The sequence below is a fragment of the Phoenix dactylifera genome, chromosome 16 (assembly GCF_009389715.1).
Source record: "Phoenix dactylifera cultivar Barhee BC4 chromosome 16, palm_55x_up_171113_PBpolish2nd_filt_p, whole genome shotgun sequence".
Taxonomy (NCBI): Eukaryota; Viridiplantae; Streptophyta; class Magnoliopsida; order Arecales; family Arecaceae; genus Phoenix; species Phoenix dactylifera.
Genome location: NC_052407.1, coordinates 11,490,433 through 11,509,878, shown reverse-complemented (window position 1 = coordinate 11,509,878; position 19,446 = coordinate 11,490,433). Strand labels below are relative to the sequence as shown.

General features: G+C 38.1%; 1 protein-coding gene across 1 annotated transcript in view; it reads left to right on the top strand.

Annotated features, from left to right (window-relative positions):
* The window catches only part of LOC103705726 (trafficking protein particle complex subunit 8), a 42,356-nt gene that overhangs the window by 10,359 nt on the left and 12,551 nt on the right, over positions 1–19,446 (top strand). Inside the window, 12 exon segments of the mRNA XM_017842411.3 lie at positions 2,286–2,403; positions 2,509–2,571; positions 2,846–2,926; positions 3,003–3,097; positions 3,198–3,348; positions 5,457–5,543; positions 13,072–13,191; positions 13,259–13,390; positions 13,466–13,563; positions 13,649–13,772; positions 13,851–13,958; positions 15,827–15,971. Coding sequence (XP_017697900.2) covers positions 2,286–2,403; positions 2,509–2,571; positions 2,846–2,926; positions 3,003–3,097; positions 3,198–3,348; positions 5,457–5,543; positions 13,072–13,191; positions 13,259–13,390; positions 13,466–13,563; positions 13,649–13,772; positions 13,851–13,958; positions 15,827–15,971 — 1,322 coding nt within the window.

Sequence of the window (19,446 nt, the reverse complement as noted above, 5' to 3'; positions counted from 1 at the left end):
CTTTTCTTAATAAGCCTTGTATGAGCTATTGTAAACAATGCACTTAATATATTCACGATGAGATAGATGAGGGATATACTGATTTTGAGTTCCCTTTTCATGCTCTCAATCCTGACTCACTACAAATAAACGTCAACCTCATCTACCAGCTGCCATTTTTATAATTTTATCAAATAAGTTGCCCCATTTTTGAGCTACTACTGCTAAAATCAAATACACATCCAAATCATATTAGAAGCAGATATTTATATATTTCTTTTCTTTTTTGCGCTTACTTCAAATGGTCTTACAATTCCATATCCGGTTCCTGCTTCAGGCACTTCAGTGTTGACATGGTTGCCTTTGGATATCTTTGTTGATTGTTAAGATAAGCCATCTCCAGTTTGGTCAAAAGTGGTTACATTTGACTCAACAAATAGATAATTTTTCAGCGAGGATATATCATTTGATAATTTATAATATATTTCTCTTGTCCAAGTAGAAAGTTTTTTGATTCTTGTTAAAAAATGCTACTTTAAACCAGGGTTTGTTGAACCGGTCGGAACCGACCAGCCTGTACCATATCGGTACCGACCAACACCGGTACGGTACAACTATAGAATTCAGTTTTGACTCATTTGGGGTCGGAACCGAACGACTCCTTGCCCGTACCGGTGCGAACCGGTGCAGTTCCCACCGGTACAACGTGGTACCGGTGTGGACCGGTCCGGTTCGAACCGGTACAAGCCCGGTACCGGCACCGGGGAAGAAGAAGGGGAAGAAGAGGAAAGAAGAGGAAGAAAGAAGAGGAAGAAGAAGAGGAAAAAGAGGAAGAAGAGGAAGAAGAGAAGAAGCCTACCTGTTGCAACGGGCCTCAGGCCGACGAGGATCACCTGTCTTGCTCGCAATTCCGGCCCCTTCTTTGCTTGCGGGAGAAGGGGGAAAGAGAGGGGAAGAGAGGAGGAGAGGGGAAGAGGAAGAGAGTTCGGTAAGGAGGAAGAAAAAGGAAATGGAAAAAAAAAGAAAAGAAAAAAGGGCATCCATGCATGGGGCAACGAACCCATGCGGGAGCCCACGAAGCCCCACGCACGTCGCGGATTTTTTTTTTTTTTTTTTTTTGCAGTTGGTTGGTTCGGTACCGGTACCGAACCGGTACTGGTCTTCACTGGTACGTCGGTTTGGTTGGTTCCGCATACGTTGCTTTAGACAGAATCTGTTTGGATTTATATTTCCCTATTGAATCATAGTAAAACGAGGACACCGTCCATAGATAATGTTAATTGATCATATAATATGATGGACGCTTCTTTGTTTCTTCTTCTTGTTTGTTTTTTTAATTTTTGTAATAACATGATGAAATGTACGGGCCAAGTTTTCTCATGCCACTATGATGGTGGTTTGGGATGTTCACTTAGAGTAATCTTAATAGCAGCTCACATTAGTTGCATTGAAGTTCTGGGTGGAACTGCCTAACCCCATTCCAAAACTATGTTGGTCATCTATGTTAAAGTCTGCTTTGAAGTTGTTAGCAGTACCCAAACAGTTACATACTGGCTTTTTTGATATGGCATTATAATGCAAGTCCAGCAATGAGCATGCTGCATATCATGACTACGGACATGCCTCCTGTACCCTTATTTCCTACTTTTATCATTTGGAGTTTTTGTGATTGTTTAATTTCTTTATTTCATGAGGAATCACTAGGGTTCTTGAAGGGGACAGTTCAAGCAATTGTGAAGGAGTTTCTGATAGCAGATTACTGTTTCTTTTGTAGTAGTACCACTGGACAGAAGACCAACTCTTTGAGTAATACTTGCCAATGACTTGTTGAACTTAAAGAGAAAAAAAGGACATTGCCCATTTATGATCCCGGCAATTCGGGTTCCTGGGAGGGGCAAAGTGGGGATAGATCTAACATTTAGCTTTTTTTTTTTTGTCACAAAGTGGCTGCCTCAGAACTTGAACCCATGCCATTGTGCTTATCAGTCCAAACCTTTACCATAGCACCAAGCAATGGCCCCTTGAACTTAGAGATCGGATGGGGATTTTTGTTGGAATGAGAAAGTGCACGAGCTTTTTTTATAATCCTAATGGATATTTTTTTTTCACCATCTTGTGCTAATTGAAATCAGTATTTTCCTGATGTATACTTTTCTTTATCACCACTGCAGTTTGCAATATTTTGCAGACCTTGGTGGTTAAATTCTATATTTATCAGAATTTATTTGTTTGTTTATTTATTTTAGCATATTGCAGTTAATTTTCTGTGCTTGCTAGACATAATTCTGTTTCATTTTTTTTTGAAGAGCGGCCAACATTTTAGCAGAAATGAAGACTACTTTTGGCTCAAATGATTGCAAATTGTTGTGCATCAATTCTGCTCAAGGTCTGGGTGATAGGAGAGATATTTCATGGGTACCATATGTAAGTTTACTATGAAAGGCAGCAAGTAATTGGAAATGATTTTTTATATGGTTTGTTTAGCACAACTAATAGTTTGCAGCTGTGTCTTATTTCCATTCTCATCAGAAAACTCATGCCTCGCTTAGCCATGAAATTGCTCGTTTCCTTGACGTTGATGATCTTAATGGGGTAAGTTTGAATCATCGATGAAATTTAAACAGCATCATCTATGAAACTTTGTGCTTTTATAATACATGATTTGTTAGGCCTAAGGTTGTTTTTCTTGCTGAGGCCATAAAAGTGACGTGTCTTAGCTGTGCCTCATCAGGATATTTGTTTGGTTAGCTTCAGCATCTGACATTTTAATTGTGGCTGTTTGACAGTGTGCTTGCATAACATGCATTTTTTCTAGCAAGTACATATAATGAAAACTTATGTGCTTAACTGATTTTCTTTTTTGTAGATAAGGGATTTCATGCTAGATCTTGCTTCTAATCATGTAATTCCACATATGGAGCAAAAAATACGCATTCTCAATCAGCAGGTACTACTTCTTTGGTATTATTATCATATTTATATATCAAGTACTTATATTCTATGGACTCTTTTTGTCTTTCTAGGTTTCTGCAACTAGGAAGGGCTTTAGAAATCAAATAAAAAACTTGTGGTGGAGAAAAGGAAAAGAAGATACGCCTGAAGCTCCTAATGGTCCTATGTAAGTGATTTATTGCAAGCATATTGAATTTGCATTTGTTTTTGATATTCCAGTTTCTGTTTATGTGTCTTCTAAAACATTTTTACATCTCTTGCCATAGGTATACATTTAGCTCTACTGAGTCACAAATTAGAGTCTTGGGTGATTATGCCTTCATGTTGCGAGACTATGAACTTGCTTTGTCAAATTTCCGATTACTTTCTACCGATTACAAGCTCGATAAAGCCTGGAAACACCATGCAGGCGTGCAGGTAGCTTTTCAAATTCTTGTCATGCTGCTATTTAGTTGACAAAATATGTCGTTCCACTGCAATCCTTTTGGCTATCTTTTTTCTTTCTTATTTAGAAAGGAGAAACATTGATGGTGTGGTTTCGTACTACGATGATTATTTTACTATTGAAGCTCACTATATTCTGTAGTTCTATTTGATTTCATATCTGCACATAAAATGTTATTGGCAATTATCTAGATTCTTTTTAAGTGTTATGATTTTTGAAATAATGTTGAAGTTACATAAATTTGTCAACTGGATGCAAAATGAACTTTTCAGTTTTGTTGTTTCAAACCTGCTTGTGTCTCCAGCCCAAAAACAGTAAACAAGAATGAAGGCTTTTAAGATCCAATCCATAAAGGATGGAAATCTGGGGAGCAGCTCGGTAGAATGAAATGATTTAGTGACAATGGATGTACTTGAAAGCATGCATAAATTTTATTTGCACAGTTATATTTAGGAATTGTATGGTATAGTGATATTTTCGAATAGATTCATGCTACTAGGACATAACTCAAAAACAAAAAAAGCTCTTGCCTATAAAACAATTTCTATTTAGATGGGACCACGAATGATGCACTACCAGACCTTTCTTTTTCTTGCATTCTTGAACTTTTTTGATACCACAAGTGGTGAAAGCAAAGTTTGTTGTTCCAGTGCATTACCACCTTGTACCAGGCATACCATAGCTTACTGAACCAAGACTTGGTACCAGGGTATATCGAGTGTACCCCGAATTGACACTCGTATCAAGCATACCGATATTGTACCAGCATGGCACCAGTATGGGGTGCAGTATCTAGATGGCTAATCTTAGGTGAAAGCAAGGTGGTGCGTTAAATAGCATTTTGTACCAATAATGTTGGTTTTGCAAATATCGATTGACAATTGATTTTGAAGCAATTATTTAAAAAATTACCTAGAGAACTAGGGGGACGAGAATAATAATGACATTCTTTTTCTTGCATTCTTGAAGTTTTGGATTCCACAAGTGGCAAAAGCAAGGTGATGTGTTGAATTGCATTTTATACCATTGATGTTGGTTTTGGAAACATTGATTGACAATGGATTTTGCAACAATTCCTTAAAAAATTGCTAGAGAACTAGGGAGACTAGAGAATAATAATGCTAATTGGAAAGCGAGTTGAATCTTTGTTGAATGGTATATTAATGGTTGTAGGGCTCATGTTCCTCTGAATTTGAACAATGCTTATGAGCAGTGAGTTCGAAGTCTTATTTTCCACTTTTTTGATTGTTGATATGTATAACAAATGATGAGGCATCCACTTTATCTGGGTGCATTAAGTGTGGGGGAAAAGGGTTGTCTTGAATGGAGTTGAAGCAAATCAATTTGTGTGGGATGTCTGGTTGCTTGTATTATATTATCAGCTTATGCTGACTTGTTTCCATGGCGTTCTTTGTATTTTTCTGGGATGGAATGAGCCAAAATGGTATATAACAGTATGAGTCAATACATGATACATAAGGTGGGATCATACTACTTACTATCGTGATATGTATTATACAATTTAGTACAGTGCAATATTAATAGTTATATGCAGTGTTACTTGGACAGGTGATAAAGGTGTGAAGTCTTCAAAGTGTCCAGAAGAGTTTTAAATTTAGGTCCTTAACGTCTTTATTTTTAGTTTGGTGGAAGTAACATTAAATGTAACTTTGGTAGATGATGGGGTTTCCTAGTTATTCATTTATCATTTTGAATAATGCATGAAATTTCTTTTGTTATGAAAAATGCTAGAGGTTTAACATCAAATTGCTGATGCAAATGTTGAACATAATAAGAGTATAAGACATAAGGAATGACCATACTACATGTAAAGTGTTTTGTGTTCTCAGTTGAATTTGGAACAGAGAGCTTAATTATTGTCATGGCACACTTTTCTATCTTTTTGGGAGCTTAATTCTTGCATGGTCTTTGTAATGCTATTTGATTTTCATTTTTTTTTTCTGTCTCTATCTGTTGCATTCTTACCCGTTGTATCAGTTGTGGTTGGAAAATATCCTCACTTAGTTTACTCTATTTTCGATTTTTAATATATCATTTGCTCATCTTATTGCTCATGCAGGAAATGAGTGGGCTTTCCTACTTTATGTTGGATCAATCAAGAAAGGAATCCGAGTATTGCATGGAAAATGCTTTTACTACATATTTGGTACATTTGGCTCTCTTCTTAAAATAGAAAAAGTGTTGCTTTCTAGAGTAAGGGCTGTCAATTATTTAAAACTTATAGGATTTATGTAATAAGATTTGAATGAATGATCCTTTTATCTTCATTCGCTTATGTGTTTCCCTGAAATGTTTTCATATTAGAATAGCAAATTTTGTGCTCTTTTTATTCTTTTGAGAATTTAATTTGGCCTTGATTTTGTCTTCTTTATTTGATTTTCTAATTTTGTATTTATTCAGGGGATTTAGCAATTGAAATGCTAAATAGTGAGGCAATTTTCTTTTACAGGATTTGTTTGTGTTTGAGGTAGAATCACTACAACCTAATGTATAACATAATAAGGACCTACTTCATCCATGATGTTGGTCGTGTGATGCCATCCCTAGGAAGATTTTGAGCACATAAGCTTGGCTTTGTTTGCTTAGCACATTTTCTCCCCAAGTTTTGTGGGGAAGTTGGAGAGGGAGGAGGATGTTGTAGTGACTACTTTATTGACTAACAAGAGTTCCCATTGGAGGAGAAAGGCGAGGTGGCTGTTGATATTGGATGTCAGTCCTCTTATTTTCCAATGATTATGTTGTACAACAAGTTGCAATTAATTGATAGTCTTGGCGAAGTTGTTTCTTTCCATTCCACTCTTCACCTCTGGTTACAACTCTATATGTTCAATATTTTCCTTGGAGTTATAAAGTCTGGCCTTCTATGTGAACTTTATATAAGCAGGGTGGATGAATTGCATTGCTTTGATTATTTTGTGGTTGTGGATGTTGGTGAGCAAGGTCCACAGTACTGGAACCGACACCCATGCCAGTAGGCGGTATGGTACGGTATGCCTCCATGCCATGCTATTCTAGCATGAACCGACAGGGAAATCGACAAAGGAGGGGGAGAGGGAGGAGAGAGGAAAAGAGAGGGAGGGAGGGAGGGTGGGAAAGGGCGGCAGAGAGAGAGAGAGAGAGAGGCGGAGTGAGGGAGAGAGGGAGAAGGAAAGAGAGAAAAAGAGAGAGGGAGAGGGAGGGAGGGAGAGAGAGGGAGAGGACAATGGTGCCGAAACAGGGCCGAGGGAGCGGGAAGAGAGGGCTTTCGAAGTTCTCTCTCCGTGCGTTGGAGTAGGGGAGGAGTCCCTGTTTCTAAAAAAACAAGGGCTTGGACCTCTTTTTATATATATTTTTGAATTTTTTAAAGTGAAGTCGACAGCCACTGCCCTGCCTTGTTTTCTTTAGAAAGGGGCCGAAGCCCCTGCTTCCTTTTGAAACAAGGACTTCGCCCTTGCTTCGACACACGAAGGACCCTAATCCGGCGTTCCCGCCCTTCTCCCTCTCTGCCTCCCTCCCTCCTTTTCTTCCTCTCCCTCTCCCTCTTTCTCTTTGTCCCTTTTCCTCTCTTTCCTTCTCCCTCGCGCCTTCGTTTGTTGGTCTCTTGATTTGAAGGCCGGAACCGTCCCGGTCGGCTGTCGGTAGGCTCGGTACATCCCGTACCGGATAGTTCGGGACGGTTCCACCATCCTTGTTGGTGAGACTTGAAAAAAGATACTTGATAAGGGCTTGTTTGGTACTGTTTTTGCTTCATGTTTTTTTTTCTAAAAACAGAAACATGAAATCCAATGTAGAAAACATGTTTGGTTACCTTGTTTTTGCTTCTGTTTTTTGTAAACAACTTTCGTTGTTTCTGAAAAAAGTGAGTGAAAAATTCACTTCCAGTTTTTTTAAAAGTGGTTTTTCACCCTTTTCCCAACCCCTCTTCTTTGGCCCAATCTCGCCCATAGCCTCGTCCCCCCTTGCCCCACCGCACTGACTCTCCAGGCCTCGCCAGCCATCTCTTCATCCGATGTCGAGCTATCCCCCATCCCCGGTCACATCACTGGCCCCATCCCCACTTCTTTTTCCTCTGTTGCTCCCTCGATTGCCTCTCCGCCTGACGTCAAGCTCTCCTTTGTCTTTGACCATGTTGCCGGCCCCATCCCCCCTTCTTCTCCCTCGTCGTTGGCCCTTGTTGTGAAAAAAAGAGTGAGCCAAACATGTTTTCTGTTGTCAGAAATCTGAAAAAAAATAGAAATAGAATTTGTGTTTCTAGATTTCTTTAAAAGGAAAAGTGACAATGATGCCAAATGCAGCCTAAGATGATCATTCGTAGGGCCAGTAGGTGGAGGAATTCAAGGTAAAATTAGACTATTGTTGATATGATCAACCTCTTCGTGATCACCCATTGTATGGACATGACATTAGAAACGATGAATGCAAGAACTCATGAGAGGATGTTTTTGGTATTTAGGCATCGTGCCTCAATGAGCTTCAAGTGGATATGGACTTTTCTTTTATTGGTCTGAAGAAAATATATCATATCCTATTCTTTGCTCATCAAATATGGAGTCAACTATAGAGCATAACTTAAAGATGAGAAGTTTCCTTGGAAGGAGTGACTATGTCTTCAACTAGCGATTATGCTTGACATCAACCCTATGGAAATTTGTGCAGAATGTCGAGCCAAGGCAGATTTAGAAAAGCGAGCAGCCTACCATAAAACCTATATGGCCCTTGCCGTGTTGGGATATCTACCTTGTTGGTTGCAGATTTAGCTCAGTCAACTAAGGAGCAATCATTCAGAGTTCCCCTAGACTTGGCACAAACTAGCATACATAAATGCCTATTTGCTGTATATGGACACATAATTGGAACTACGGGTGGCCATGGGTCAAGTTGGGTTGGGTTCTGGGAGGGTCAATAAAATATTCAACCCATACCATCTCATTTATACTTGGATTGAAAAGAATGGACCCATACCCAACCCATTTACTCTATATATGGACCTATAGCTGGCCTATCGACAAAATTAAGGCTTCACTTCTCAGTCATATTCCTTGAAAAATGAAATGGAATAGTGTTAAGGAGTGGGGATCTAGGTGTGTCATCCATTTATATGTTTGTATATAAAGAGAGAGAGAGAGAGAGAGAAAATTATAGTGGAGAACTGAACATTATAAATCTTATGCTTCCTGCTTCACTTTTCTCTGGAGTTTTATATACTTAATCATGAAGTACATGGCTTTATAATCATTCAAAACAAACCTTGACTGGTACACAGGCCACCATGCTATATCACTATCCTAGAAGTCCAGGGCTGTGGTTTTAAGGGCTTGTCCAATGTATGGTGACCCACTAGGTCCACACCTATATATAATCAGTTTTTCCTTGACTAACCTAAAACTGATCCAATTATAAAAGCCACCATTTATTTTGAGCAGTTTGGCAGGTCCCAAGCCAAAAATTGCCACCCCTAATCGAAACATCTGGGTATGCTTCTTTAATCATTCTTTCCAACTTATACCAAAGAATCAATTTTTTGAAAATTTTAACTAATCTATAGATTCATCAAATATTATCCTGCATATGTTTGAGGATCATTATTTGACATGCAAATTGCATAGTTTTAACTTGTGTGTCATATAAGTTCATGTTTTACAACTAGTATTACTAATATATAAATTTGAAATTCATGGAACTAAGTTTTCAAAGGAGGAAGATAGATAAAATTGTGGAAGTACTAAATGTACACCAAAATTAAATTATGTGTGTGCACATATGATTTAAAAAAAGAAGACAAATACAGTAGTTTATAAGCAGTATTATTCTAGAAGACACTTGGCATTCGCTGAGAGTGAAAGATACACAATCTAGTTAGTGGGGATGCAACTAGCGAGCTCGAAATGCCTAGTATTTTTTTCTTACTTGGATGAATTTTTAACTATTTATACCAGTTTTTCAGCATGTGTGAGAAATACTTGTGAACTACTATATTAAGTCCAAGGTTTGTCATCATGGTACCGGACCCTATATCGGTGCCACACTAGCATAGTGTCGGTACCAAGGTCCGCCGTACCGGTACCAGTTGGCGTACCGGTGGCCGGCCGGACCGGTACGACCGGTACCGTACGTACCGGCCGGTACCGGTGGTTTCAAAAACCACAGCGCGAGGCGCTGTGGTTCTAAAAAAAAAAAAATCGTACCGGTGCGAACCGACCGGTTCGCACCGGTACGAGGCCGGTACGGGCCCGTACCGGCCGGTTCGGTTAAAAAACCGGAAAATACCTTTTTTTTAGTGGTTCCGGTACCGGTCTAGGACCGAACCGGTACGTACCGGCCGGTACGGCATTCCATGGTCGGTACGATATGGTACGAAATTTTTCTGATGCATCGATTGTCGGTATGCCTCCTGTATTAGTATCGGTACCAAACTAGTACGGTACGGTACGCCTTGTATCGTCTGGTTTGGTCCGGTACGACAAACCTTGATCAAGCCTATCATCATATGTTATTCATGCTAATTGTTGTTTAACATGTTCATAGCATGGTTCATGACTATGTTTATAGACTACGTATGGCAATTAAACTTTTTACATTAAATAATTAAATTTGTAAGGGAACTTATGTCATTTTTAATCATATATAAGATACACATTTGTTCAATTGTCAATGATAAGATTTACGATGTTTTTAAAAAACTGGCCAAATAGGTATACATGTTTTCATTGTGTTTAAGTGTGGAGTTGCTACATAGGTATACATAAATTTGCTTAAAATTGGTGCTTCCAATTGAGTTGCTACATCTTATTTGTTAATTTTATGTTTCATTTCTTAGATTAATATATATATATATATATATATATATATATATATATATATTTTCAAGTTACTCCTTATATCAATTGAATTTTCAAACATATTAGCTTTGGCAATCTTCCTATTGACTTGCTACATCTTCTTTGATAATTTTATGTTCCATTTCTTAGATTCTAATATATATTTTTTTCAAGTTTCTCCTTATATCTATTGAACTTTTGAGCATATTAGCTTTGGCAATCTTGACCTTTATCTGTACAGATTCTAGGCAACCCTCCCGGGCACCAGTCTACCACCTACAATGTTCTGAAACATTGGAGAACTGTGAACCTTGGTTTACCTATTTGAAGTCCACTGTCTATCCTTCTACATTTTTTACCATGTTCAAATCCTCAAACATATCTTAATGACTCTTTTGGACGCTTCTATCAGCGCCTCTTTGTTCTTCTCCTTTTATGTAGTTTCTTAAATGAAAACAATCGATCATTACATTATATTTTAAGTTCACTGTATATGTGATGCAGGAACTTAGAGAAGTAATGGTTGTGTGCTCAGTTTCAGGTAAAGCAGAAAGGGGATTGCTAGGTTTTACATAGACTTTTTGGACATCTTGTCTGGAATGAAGAATCAGGAGTGAGGACTGACTTCAGCCTAGAGGGTAAAAGAGGTGTTTAAAGTCATGTCCTTAGGTTTCTAGAGTTAGCATATGGTAATAGGCGATATAATTCGGGGTTAAGAAGTTATTTGAAATTTTGAAGGGAGAAGGGTTTATAAAGCTTTGATAATTTAACATCAAGGGTTTCAGCCTGGTTACTAGATACTTGGCTGAAGATCAACTAGGCCCATACTCAACCCAACGTGTGTGAGCCCAAGCTTGGCCAAATAAGCTACTAGTGAATTCAGATTGAAATCGGGCAAGCCCATGCTAGCTTGGGCAAGCCAGGGTCGTTGTACTGCCCATCAGGATAATACTAGGGTGTTGCAACCGATATGTCGACTTCACTTTAAAACCCCCAAATTAAAAAGACGCAGCCTTGGCCTCAGCCTCCGCTGCGCCTTTGCGGGTTCCCCCGGCCCCCGCCGGGCTCTGCCGCCCCCCACCGGCCTTCGATGCGCCTCCGCAGCTCTCCGATGGTGGCCACAGGTGGTCTTCCTCCCTCTCTTCCTCGTGCTCTCTCTTTTTCTCTTCTTCTTCTTCGTCTCCGGTACGGAACCGGCCTGTACCAGTTTTCACGGCTCCAGCGTACCGGTAGCTGGCTGGACCGGCTCGCACCGGCCGATACCGGCTGGTACGGGCCGGTTCGGCATACCATGATTTAATATGTAATTAACATAGTCAAGTTTGATTTTATGATTGAAGGACAGTATACTTCATAATACAGTTCCATATCCCATATTCCTAAGTTTGATTTCTCAAAATATGCTTTAAATTTCTTGCTTATGTTCTAGTAATTTGGTGTGCCAACTAGAGTGAAAGGATATAATATGTGAATGTAACAGATAATTGCAGTGATTTCCCCCATATAAAATCTGGATTCTTTATTTTGAGGATTTTGAAAGAATTTTAGTAGAGAGATAATGGGCGTTGACATGTGAGTTTTGTTCTGGTAGTTTAGTCAGGTCCTAAATCCAAATAATTTATTTGTTTTGGGTGAAGTTCCAGTTTTGTCATTCATTGCTTGTAATTGACTATTCCATTTGGAATAGCTGATTTTTATCTTCATGCCTTGGAAAAAGAAAAGATAATTTTTATCATTGTTAATCAACAAATATGAGAGCAACTTAAAGGGGAAGTTTGAGTTTTTATGATCCAAAATATGGTGCTTGTTAATATAGAAGTCTTGTGAGCCTGTGTGAATATTATGGATCAGACTTGCAGATTCATATTGCCATCGTGACACTGGATGGCATTTCTTGCATTATGCAAATAGAGAGGCTATATTGATGTTTGAAGGATTGGATTGTGAAAGTGATATTCTGTTGGAACAAAATTAGGAACTTCTAAGTTATTATTTTATCATCAGGAATTTTGGAAGCCTGTGCTAACTTATTGAATAAGTTGCTCTGGCCAGTTTATCTCTCAATATCGATGATCTTGCAATTGTAAATTGGATACTTATACTAGAAGGTTTTGGAGCTCGAGAATTTAGTTGCTTCTATTGAGAGTAGGTGTAAAACAAATTCAAGGGCCGGAATCAGACAGAAAAACTTTCAAATAGTTGAGGATGTTCAAGCTCGGTGTGCAGTTGCATTTGACAGTGCAAACATTATAGATCTACATGATTCAGATATTCAGAAAAGATAAAATTTCAAGCGATTGCATTTGTGATTCAACTAAGGTTAACTTGGATAAAATTTAGTGGCAATTGAATATTCCATTAGTGATAATTAGAGTGCTGAAGTTGGGAAGTGGGTGACGAAGTGAATTTAGATTATGAGATCTTAGGGAGGGTGCAGCACCCTACTTGGCAAAATGTACCGACTTACGGCTTTTATGATGTTGAATGTTGGTAGTCATGACTTTGGCATCTTTTACCTTCACATAGAAAACCTTGAACACTTACATAAAGTAAGGAATATTTAGACATTTTTGCTTTTTATTCCTTGAGGTTTGCTTGTTATGAAGGCCATCTGATATCTGTATTGCAAAAGCCATGAGTTGCTCAAGATGAACTTTTTAGTTTATTGTCGCAAGTGTTACCTATCTTCTATATTTATTCTCCTTTGGTTAAACAGGCCTGGAATCTCAGTCACTTAAGTTTTATGTCCAATGATCAAGACAAGCACATAATTGATGCTTAGAATATCTTTTGTTAAATCACTATAATATTTGTACTGTCATCTGGTTCTGTGCATAACAATTCCACTTAATTGATGCTTGACCATTCTCCATACAGAAAATGGGGTCTTCCGGGCAAAGAAATGCAACAAGATGTGGGCTCTGGTGGGCAGAAATGCTCAAGACCAGAGGCCAGTATAAGGAGGCAGCCAGTGTATATTTCCGCATTTCTAATGAGGTAATTTAAGAATTAGAAAAAAGACTTTTGCTTTTATATCTGCTGCTGACAGATTATAGTTTTACAGGAACCTTCTTTGCATGCAGCTGTAATGCTTGAGCAGGCATCATATTGCTATTTGTTTTCCAATCCACCATTATTACGCAAATATGGATTTCATCTTATTCTGGCTGGTAATCGTTACTATATCTCTGAACAGGTATGCAATTTATGATTGACATTTAGAAGCTTGTAAAGACTTTGTCCATGCTGAGTTTCATTTTGCTGAATGCAGAGACAACATGCAATTCGAGCATACAGAAATGCACTCTTTGTGTACAAAGGAAATGCTTGGACTTATATCACTAATCATGTTCATTTTAATATTGGAAGGTACTAAATAAAATTTATGTTTTTTTTTATATTTGCATAATAAATTTTTTAATCTGGGGCATTTCATTTCCTTCATATACCTAAGGTGGTATGCTTTTCTTGGAATATTTGACATTGCAATCAAGCACATGCTGGAGGTTCTCGCATGCAGCCATCAGTCCTTGGCAACGCAAACTATATTTCTTAGTGACTTTTTTCATGTTGTTCAGGTAATGGTTACAAATTCTTAAGTTCTTTTTGAGCAGCTGGATATAATGTTGACAAGTCTGCTGTTTTGAACAAACCAGAGAATGGGCAAGATATTTGAGGTAGACAAGCTTCAACTTCCTGTCATCAACATGGCCTCACTCAAAGTTTTTTATGAAGATACTCGGACTTATGCATCATCTGCAGATGTAAGTTGATTACTCATGTTCAGCAGATTTTCATGGATGATTGTGCATGGTGTTGAATGAGAAATAATTAGTTTCTGGTGGTTTTCTCCTATCCTATGGACAGTTATCAAACCATAAGTTTACCTTTGTTTTGAAAAAACTTCAAATAGATTCTGTTTCTGGAGTTGATGGGAACATGTTACTTGCACATTGAGCTTTCCTTCTAAAAGTTACTTATATTCTCTGTACATGGTCTTGTGTACTAGCTATCATCTTCTCCCCTGTAGCATAATGTTCCTTTAATGTCACCCATACTGCTGGGGGTGAAAACTTGTCATTCTTTCTTATCAAAGCTTGTTTCTAATTTCTTTTTCCTGATGTCTTTATGCTTTTCAATTCATGTCCTTTTCTAACTAGATCAAAATTTGAATCCAAGGCCTCTAGTGATGTTTTGGTTCTGGAGTCAGTAGAAAATCTGTCACAGTGGACAATTAGGTTTCTTTCTTCAGAAACTAAATATTCTCCATTTGCGATCTTGGGTTCAAAATAGTTGTCTTGTCCACATCATATGCTGATATTGATAATATCCCTTGATACTATCCATTGCGAGGATCTGATAGTGGTAGATGTTGTCATTCATTACTTACCGGTGCTGGTTCTTTTTTGGTGACTTTTATTGCAATGTTCTTGAAATTTCGTCTATTTCTGGGTTATTTTCTGAAGCTGGAATGAAGAGTCTCCAGTGGGGTTCTGCTTCTGAAGGTGCTAGGGAAATTACCTCTATTGTTTCCTATTTATGACCTTCTCTGTATACTTATTGGATACTGATAGTTATCCTGTCCACAATTTTGTATTTGTTGTTAGTGACAATTGTCAGAGTGCAAACGAATGATGATGTTGATGGTAATAATTGACCAAATTATTCATACATTCAGATTCAGCATTTCTATTTCAATTGACAAAGTAAACGAGAAATAGTCATCTCTGGTGTAACAAATGCACAGTAAAAGAAAGTAGAAACTATTCTGAAGTAAAATAGTTAACTGTTAATGTACTAGTCAGAGAGTTTGGAATCTATGCTTCTGTAATGTTGATTATGGACCTTTTCGGAATCATTATTGCTTGGGTTTTTGTTTCTCTACAAAATGGTGAAATACCCATGCCAATTGATTTGAAAATAGCATTTGCATGAAACTTCTGTTATTCATTGCTTTTCACTCTTTTTCAGAAGCAATCAACCTTTGCTTCCAAGAACTCTAAAAGTTTCACGAACTGTTTATTTTTTTAAAAAAATAGAAGGGTATTATCATACATATCATTTCGATGTAGTTCATTTTTATTCTTGGGTTTTTGAAAACAGAAACACAAATGAAGGCAATACCAAATGGACGCTTAGTTGTATTTTTCTCATTAAATTCAACTTTATCTGCAAGCCTTACTCAATCTATATGGTGCTGGGCTGCTGGCTTTATTTTTCTTGACCCAACAGCTTAAATGCAATAAGGATAGCACATTGATTTTAAGGTTTTTTGGTAAGAGTCGTTTCTTTTTATCATTGGTCAAGCAAGGCATTTCATTCGGCTAATTTTAGGATTAGGTGAAAAAAAACTGACGTTAAATGGATTCATATTAGTGTTAGTTTAATTTTTATTAAATCCTGTAAAAACAGCCATTGCCTGCTCTATATATTATCTGGATATATACAAATGGGATGGCATTGTTAATAAATTGCAAATTTTATTGCTTAAGTGTTTTGTATAAAAGGTCATATGCTTCAACTAATTATTTAACACAAGATACAGTTCTTTTATCTGCTTGTCTTTTATTGTCAGCAGAATAAAGTTAAATTCATTTCTTTACTTGTATATTGAATTGTTTCTTTCAAGCAGGTCCAAGTGAGTGAAAGCATGTGGCAAGCTTTGGAGGAAGAAATGGTTCCTTCGATATCCACTGTCAAATCTAACTGGCTAGATTCACAGCCAAAAACCTCCCCGTTGAAAAAATACAATAACTCTTGTGTTTGTGTGGCAGGAGGTATGGTTTAATGGGTATTGTGTTGTTCCTTTTAACATACATAATATGCATAAACCTTAATAGAATGCTTCAATTTCTCTCTTATCAGAAGTGATTGTGGATGCCAAGCCGAGTGCGATTTTGTGGAATTTGTGCTCTTGGTAGAGAGAGAGAGAGAGAGAGAGAGAGAGAGAGAGAGAGAGAGAGAGAATGAATAAGTGCCTTGGAAGTGTCCGAGTGGATACAAGAATTTAGTTATTTGATGATTGTCTCGTAGAATATGCATAAATGCATTGTTTGTAGATTTTTCTTAGAAAAATGGTAGTAAGAAGGGGAAAAAATTATAACTTGATTTGAGAGTCAAATTATGGGGGGCTTTTCTGGGTGTGTCAGCAAGATTATGAAGTATGTGGTGTCTTGAGTGGAGGTTTCAGCTACAAAGGTTTGGATGAGCCAGCATACTATCCAAGGAAAGCATTGCTGGAGCATGACCATATATTGAAATTGAAAATTAGCTTGTAGAAGGAAGGCAACATCGACCATTTACTTAGACCATGATCTCCAATGTCATCCTTATATTTCTATTCTTTCTATAAGGTGATTTGTTGCGTCTAGAGATGTTCAAATCAAGGTTTTAACTCTTGATGGGATCGGGAGCGTCCCGGCCGTCTCATTCCGTTCCTATGAGAAAACAGGACTGGGACCAGGTCGAGCCCCAAAACCCATCCTTACGGGGAGAGAAGAAGAAAGAGGAAACAAAAAAAAAGGAAGAAAAGATGAAGAAAAAGAAAAAGTGAAAGGAAAGAAGAAGAAAAAGGAAAGAAAGAAAGAAAAGAAGAAGAAAAAGAAAGGAAGGAAAGAAGGAAGAAAGGAAAGAGAAAGAAGAAGAAAAAGGAAAAAAGAAATAAAGGAAGGGATAAGAAAAAGAAAGAAAAAGGAAAGGAAAGAAAGGAAGGTAGAAGAAAAAGAAAGAGAGGGAGGAAGGAAAGAAAGAAGAAAAAGAAAGAGAGGAAGGAAAGAAAGAAACAAAGAAATATGAAAAAGAAAGAAAGAAAGAAAGAAAGGAAAGAAGAAGGGGAGAGAGATGGAGGATATCTATCGGGATGCATGATCGGGACCACTGCCGGGATAGGGCGGGATAGCGAGCATCTTGTTCTATGGAGAAACCGGAATAACCCCATCCCACAGGATTTAAAACTTTGGTTCCAATACACACCTCTCCTTATCTTAAATTGCTCCCATCCTACTACATCTATGCTTGTATATTGGCATGGCAAATATTTTATCGTAAGATGGGATATCATGGCATTTTAGCCTTGGGCAGTATGCCAGATATTCAAAAACCACTAAGTTGCAGTGATGAAATTACACCTTGGTATGGCCCAAACCATTGTTTCAATCACTACTATCAGCAAACTTCTCTTAGCAATCAACTGATGGGCCAGTCCATTAATGTGTCAGTATGTATGGGATGAGATGTTTATAAATGTTCAACTAATGTTTTCTACTTGAAATGTCTTAAAGTATCAGTAAAAGTAAAACTATTAACTTAGCACTTTCCCGTTTCTGTGATTTTGCAAGCAACTGGGCCCTTCAAGAAGAGGTTTTGCTTGCAACAATTCTTAGAGTGTAGTTATACATGTACAGGTAGTCTGGAACTGGAATTATATGTAGGATACCTTGAATCTTCAATCTGTTGCTTTCTTTCTGATAGGGAACTTGCTACACTGTAACATTTTTAATGAATCTGCAGTTCTGCACACTTGATCACATTATTTTCTTATCCTTAAGCACAATTACATAAATTTTCAATATGCATTTCATAGAGTTTATATATAATGTAGAAGTGCAATTAACTGTGTTCAATTTGGAAAGAGCTGTTCGCAGTTTTTTATGCTTGGTTAAGCTAGTATATATATGATGAGATAGTTGCAGAAAATACATAGCTTGTGGAATGTAAATTTAGTGAGAATGGAAACGAAGAAATGTAAACCAAGAGATGCCACAAAGTGACTGTTTTCGTTACTTCCTCAAGAACAAAGTGATGGAAAATCGATTTAAATGGTATGAACATGTACAACGAAGGTTTGAAAAGGGTTCAATAAGAAGGGGTACTTTGGTTTGTATTGAAGGTGGTGACAAAAAGAGGGAAAGATCTAAACTAACATCAATGGAGGTTGTGGGGAAAGATATAAATAAACTTACAATAACATGAAACAAGATATGTTGTCTCGCTAGGGGCCCCCATATCGGTGCCACACTATCACTGTGTCGGTATGGTACGGTATATGGCCGGTTTGGCGTACTGAGTGTTGGTCGTACCGTATACCGATATTGAACCGATACAGTACGGTATGCCCCGCACCACTCAGTTCGGTATGGTATGACAAACCTTAAAATGAAAAGTGGCGCTAAATAGAAATATTTAGCGAACGAGGATCCATAAAGCTGACTCCAAATTGTTGGAAAAAGGCTAAATGATTTTGTTTATTATTAACATTGTCCCTTATCATCAAAAAATATTCATCATCTACAACTAGCTTAGACCTAAGAAAGCAGCTTGTTTGAGAACATAAAAGTTCTCTTTTCGGCGACAAATTTATACAACTGCTGCATGTAAAAAAAGTTAGAGATCAATTGTTATTATAAATATGCAAGGTCCGCTGGACCGATACTGGCGCTCGCATTGGCTGGTGATCGGTTCGGTATGGTACCGATATGTACATACTGAGTTGGGGCGCACTGAAACATGGGGAGGGAGAGGGCGAAAGAGAGAAAGGAGGGAGGAGAAGGGGGGAGGCTTACCTTGAGGGCGTCGAGGTTGGGGGGGGGGGGGGGGGAGCGAGTGAGCATCCAACGGAGAGGGAGGGAGGGAGGGAGGGAGGGAGGGAGGGGTGCTACCTTGAGGGTGGCTAACGTTGTCACGATGTCAAAGAGGAGGGAGCAGAGAGTGCAAGAAAGCGAGTGTCCGGCTGAGAGAGATAGAGAGGGAGGGGGAGAGAGGGGGGAGGCTTACCTAGAGCATGTTTAAGCATTCCGTGAGCGAGCACTCGACAGAGAGAGAGAGAGTAAGAGAGCTCTCGAAGGCTCTTGAATCATCGAGAGAGAGAGCAAATAGTTGAATCATCGCACCAGGGGAGCGGAGGGGTTTTGTGAACCGAAACATCCTAATTTGCTGTTGATTTGGATTGCTATGGGTCGAACCGCCTGGTTTAGGTCGGTTCGTCGAATGCTGATTTACTGTCTTTATTTTAATTAAAATTGTGATGTTTGAATGCATTCATATGTAGTTTAAATTACACTTAAGGGTATGATTGTGTTACTCTCTTCCTTTTCCAACTAAGAGTAAATTTTTGTAATATATGTTTTATGATTTGGGAACCTTGTTTTTAATTCTTATGGTGGATATTCATTCTCTTCTTTGGAGCTCATTATATGATCCTTGTTTTCTAAGAAAGAGCGGGAAATACTCCTGTTGGTTACAGAAGGGAAATCT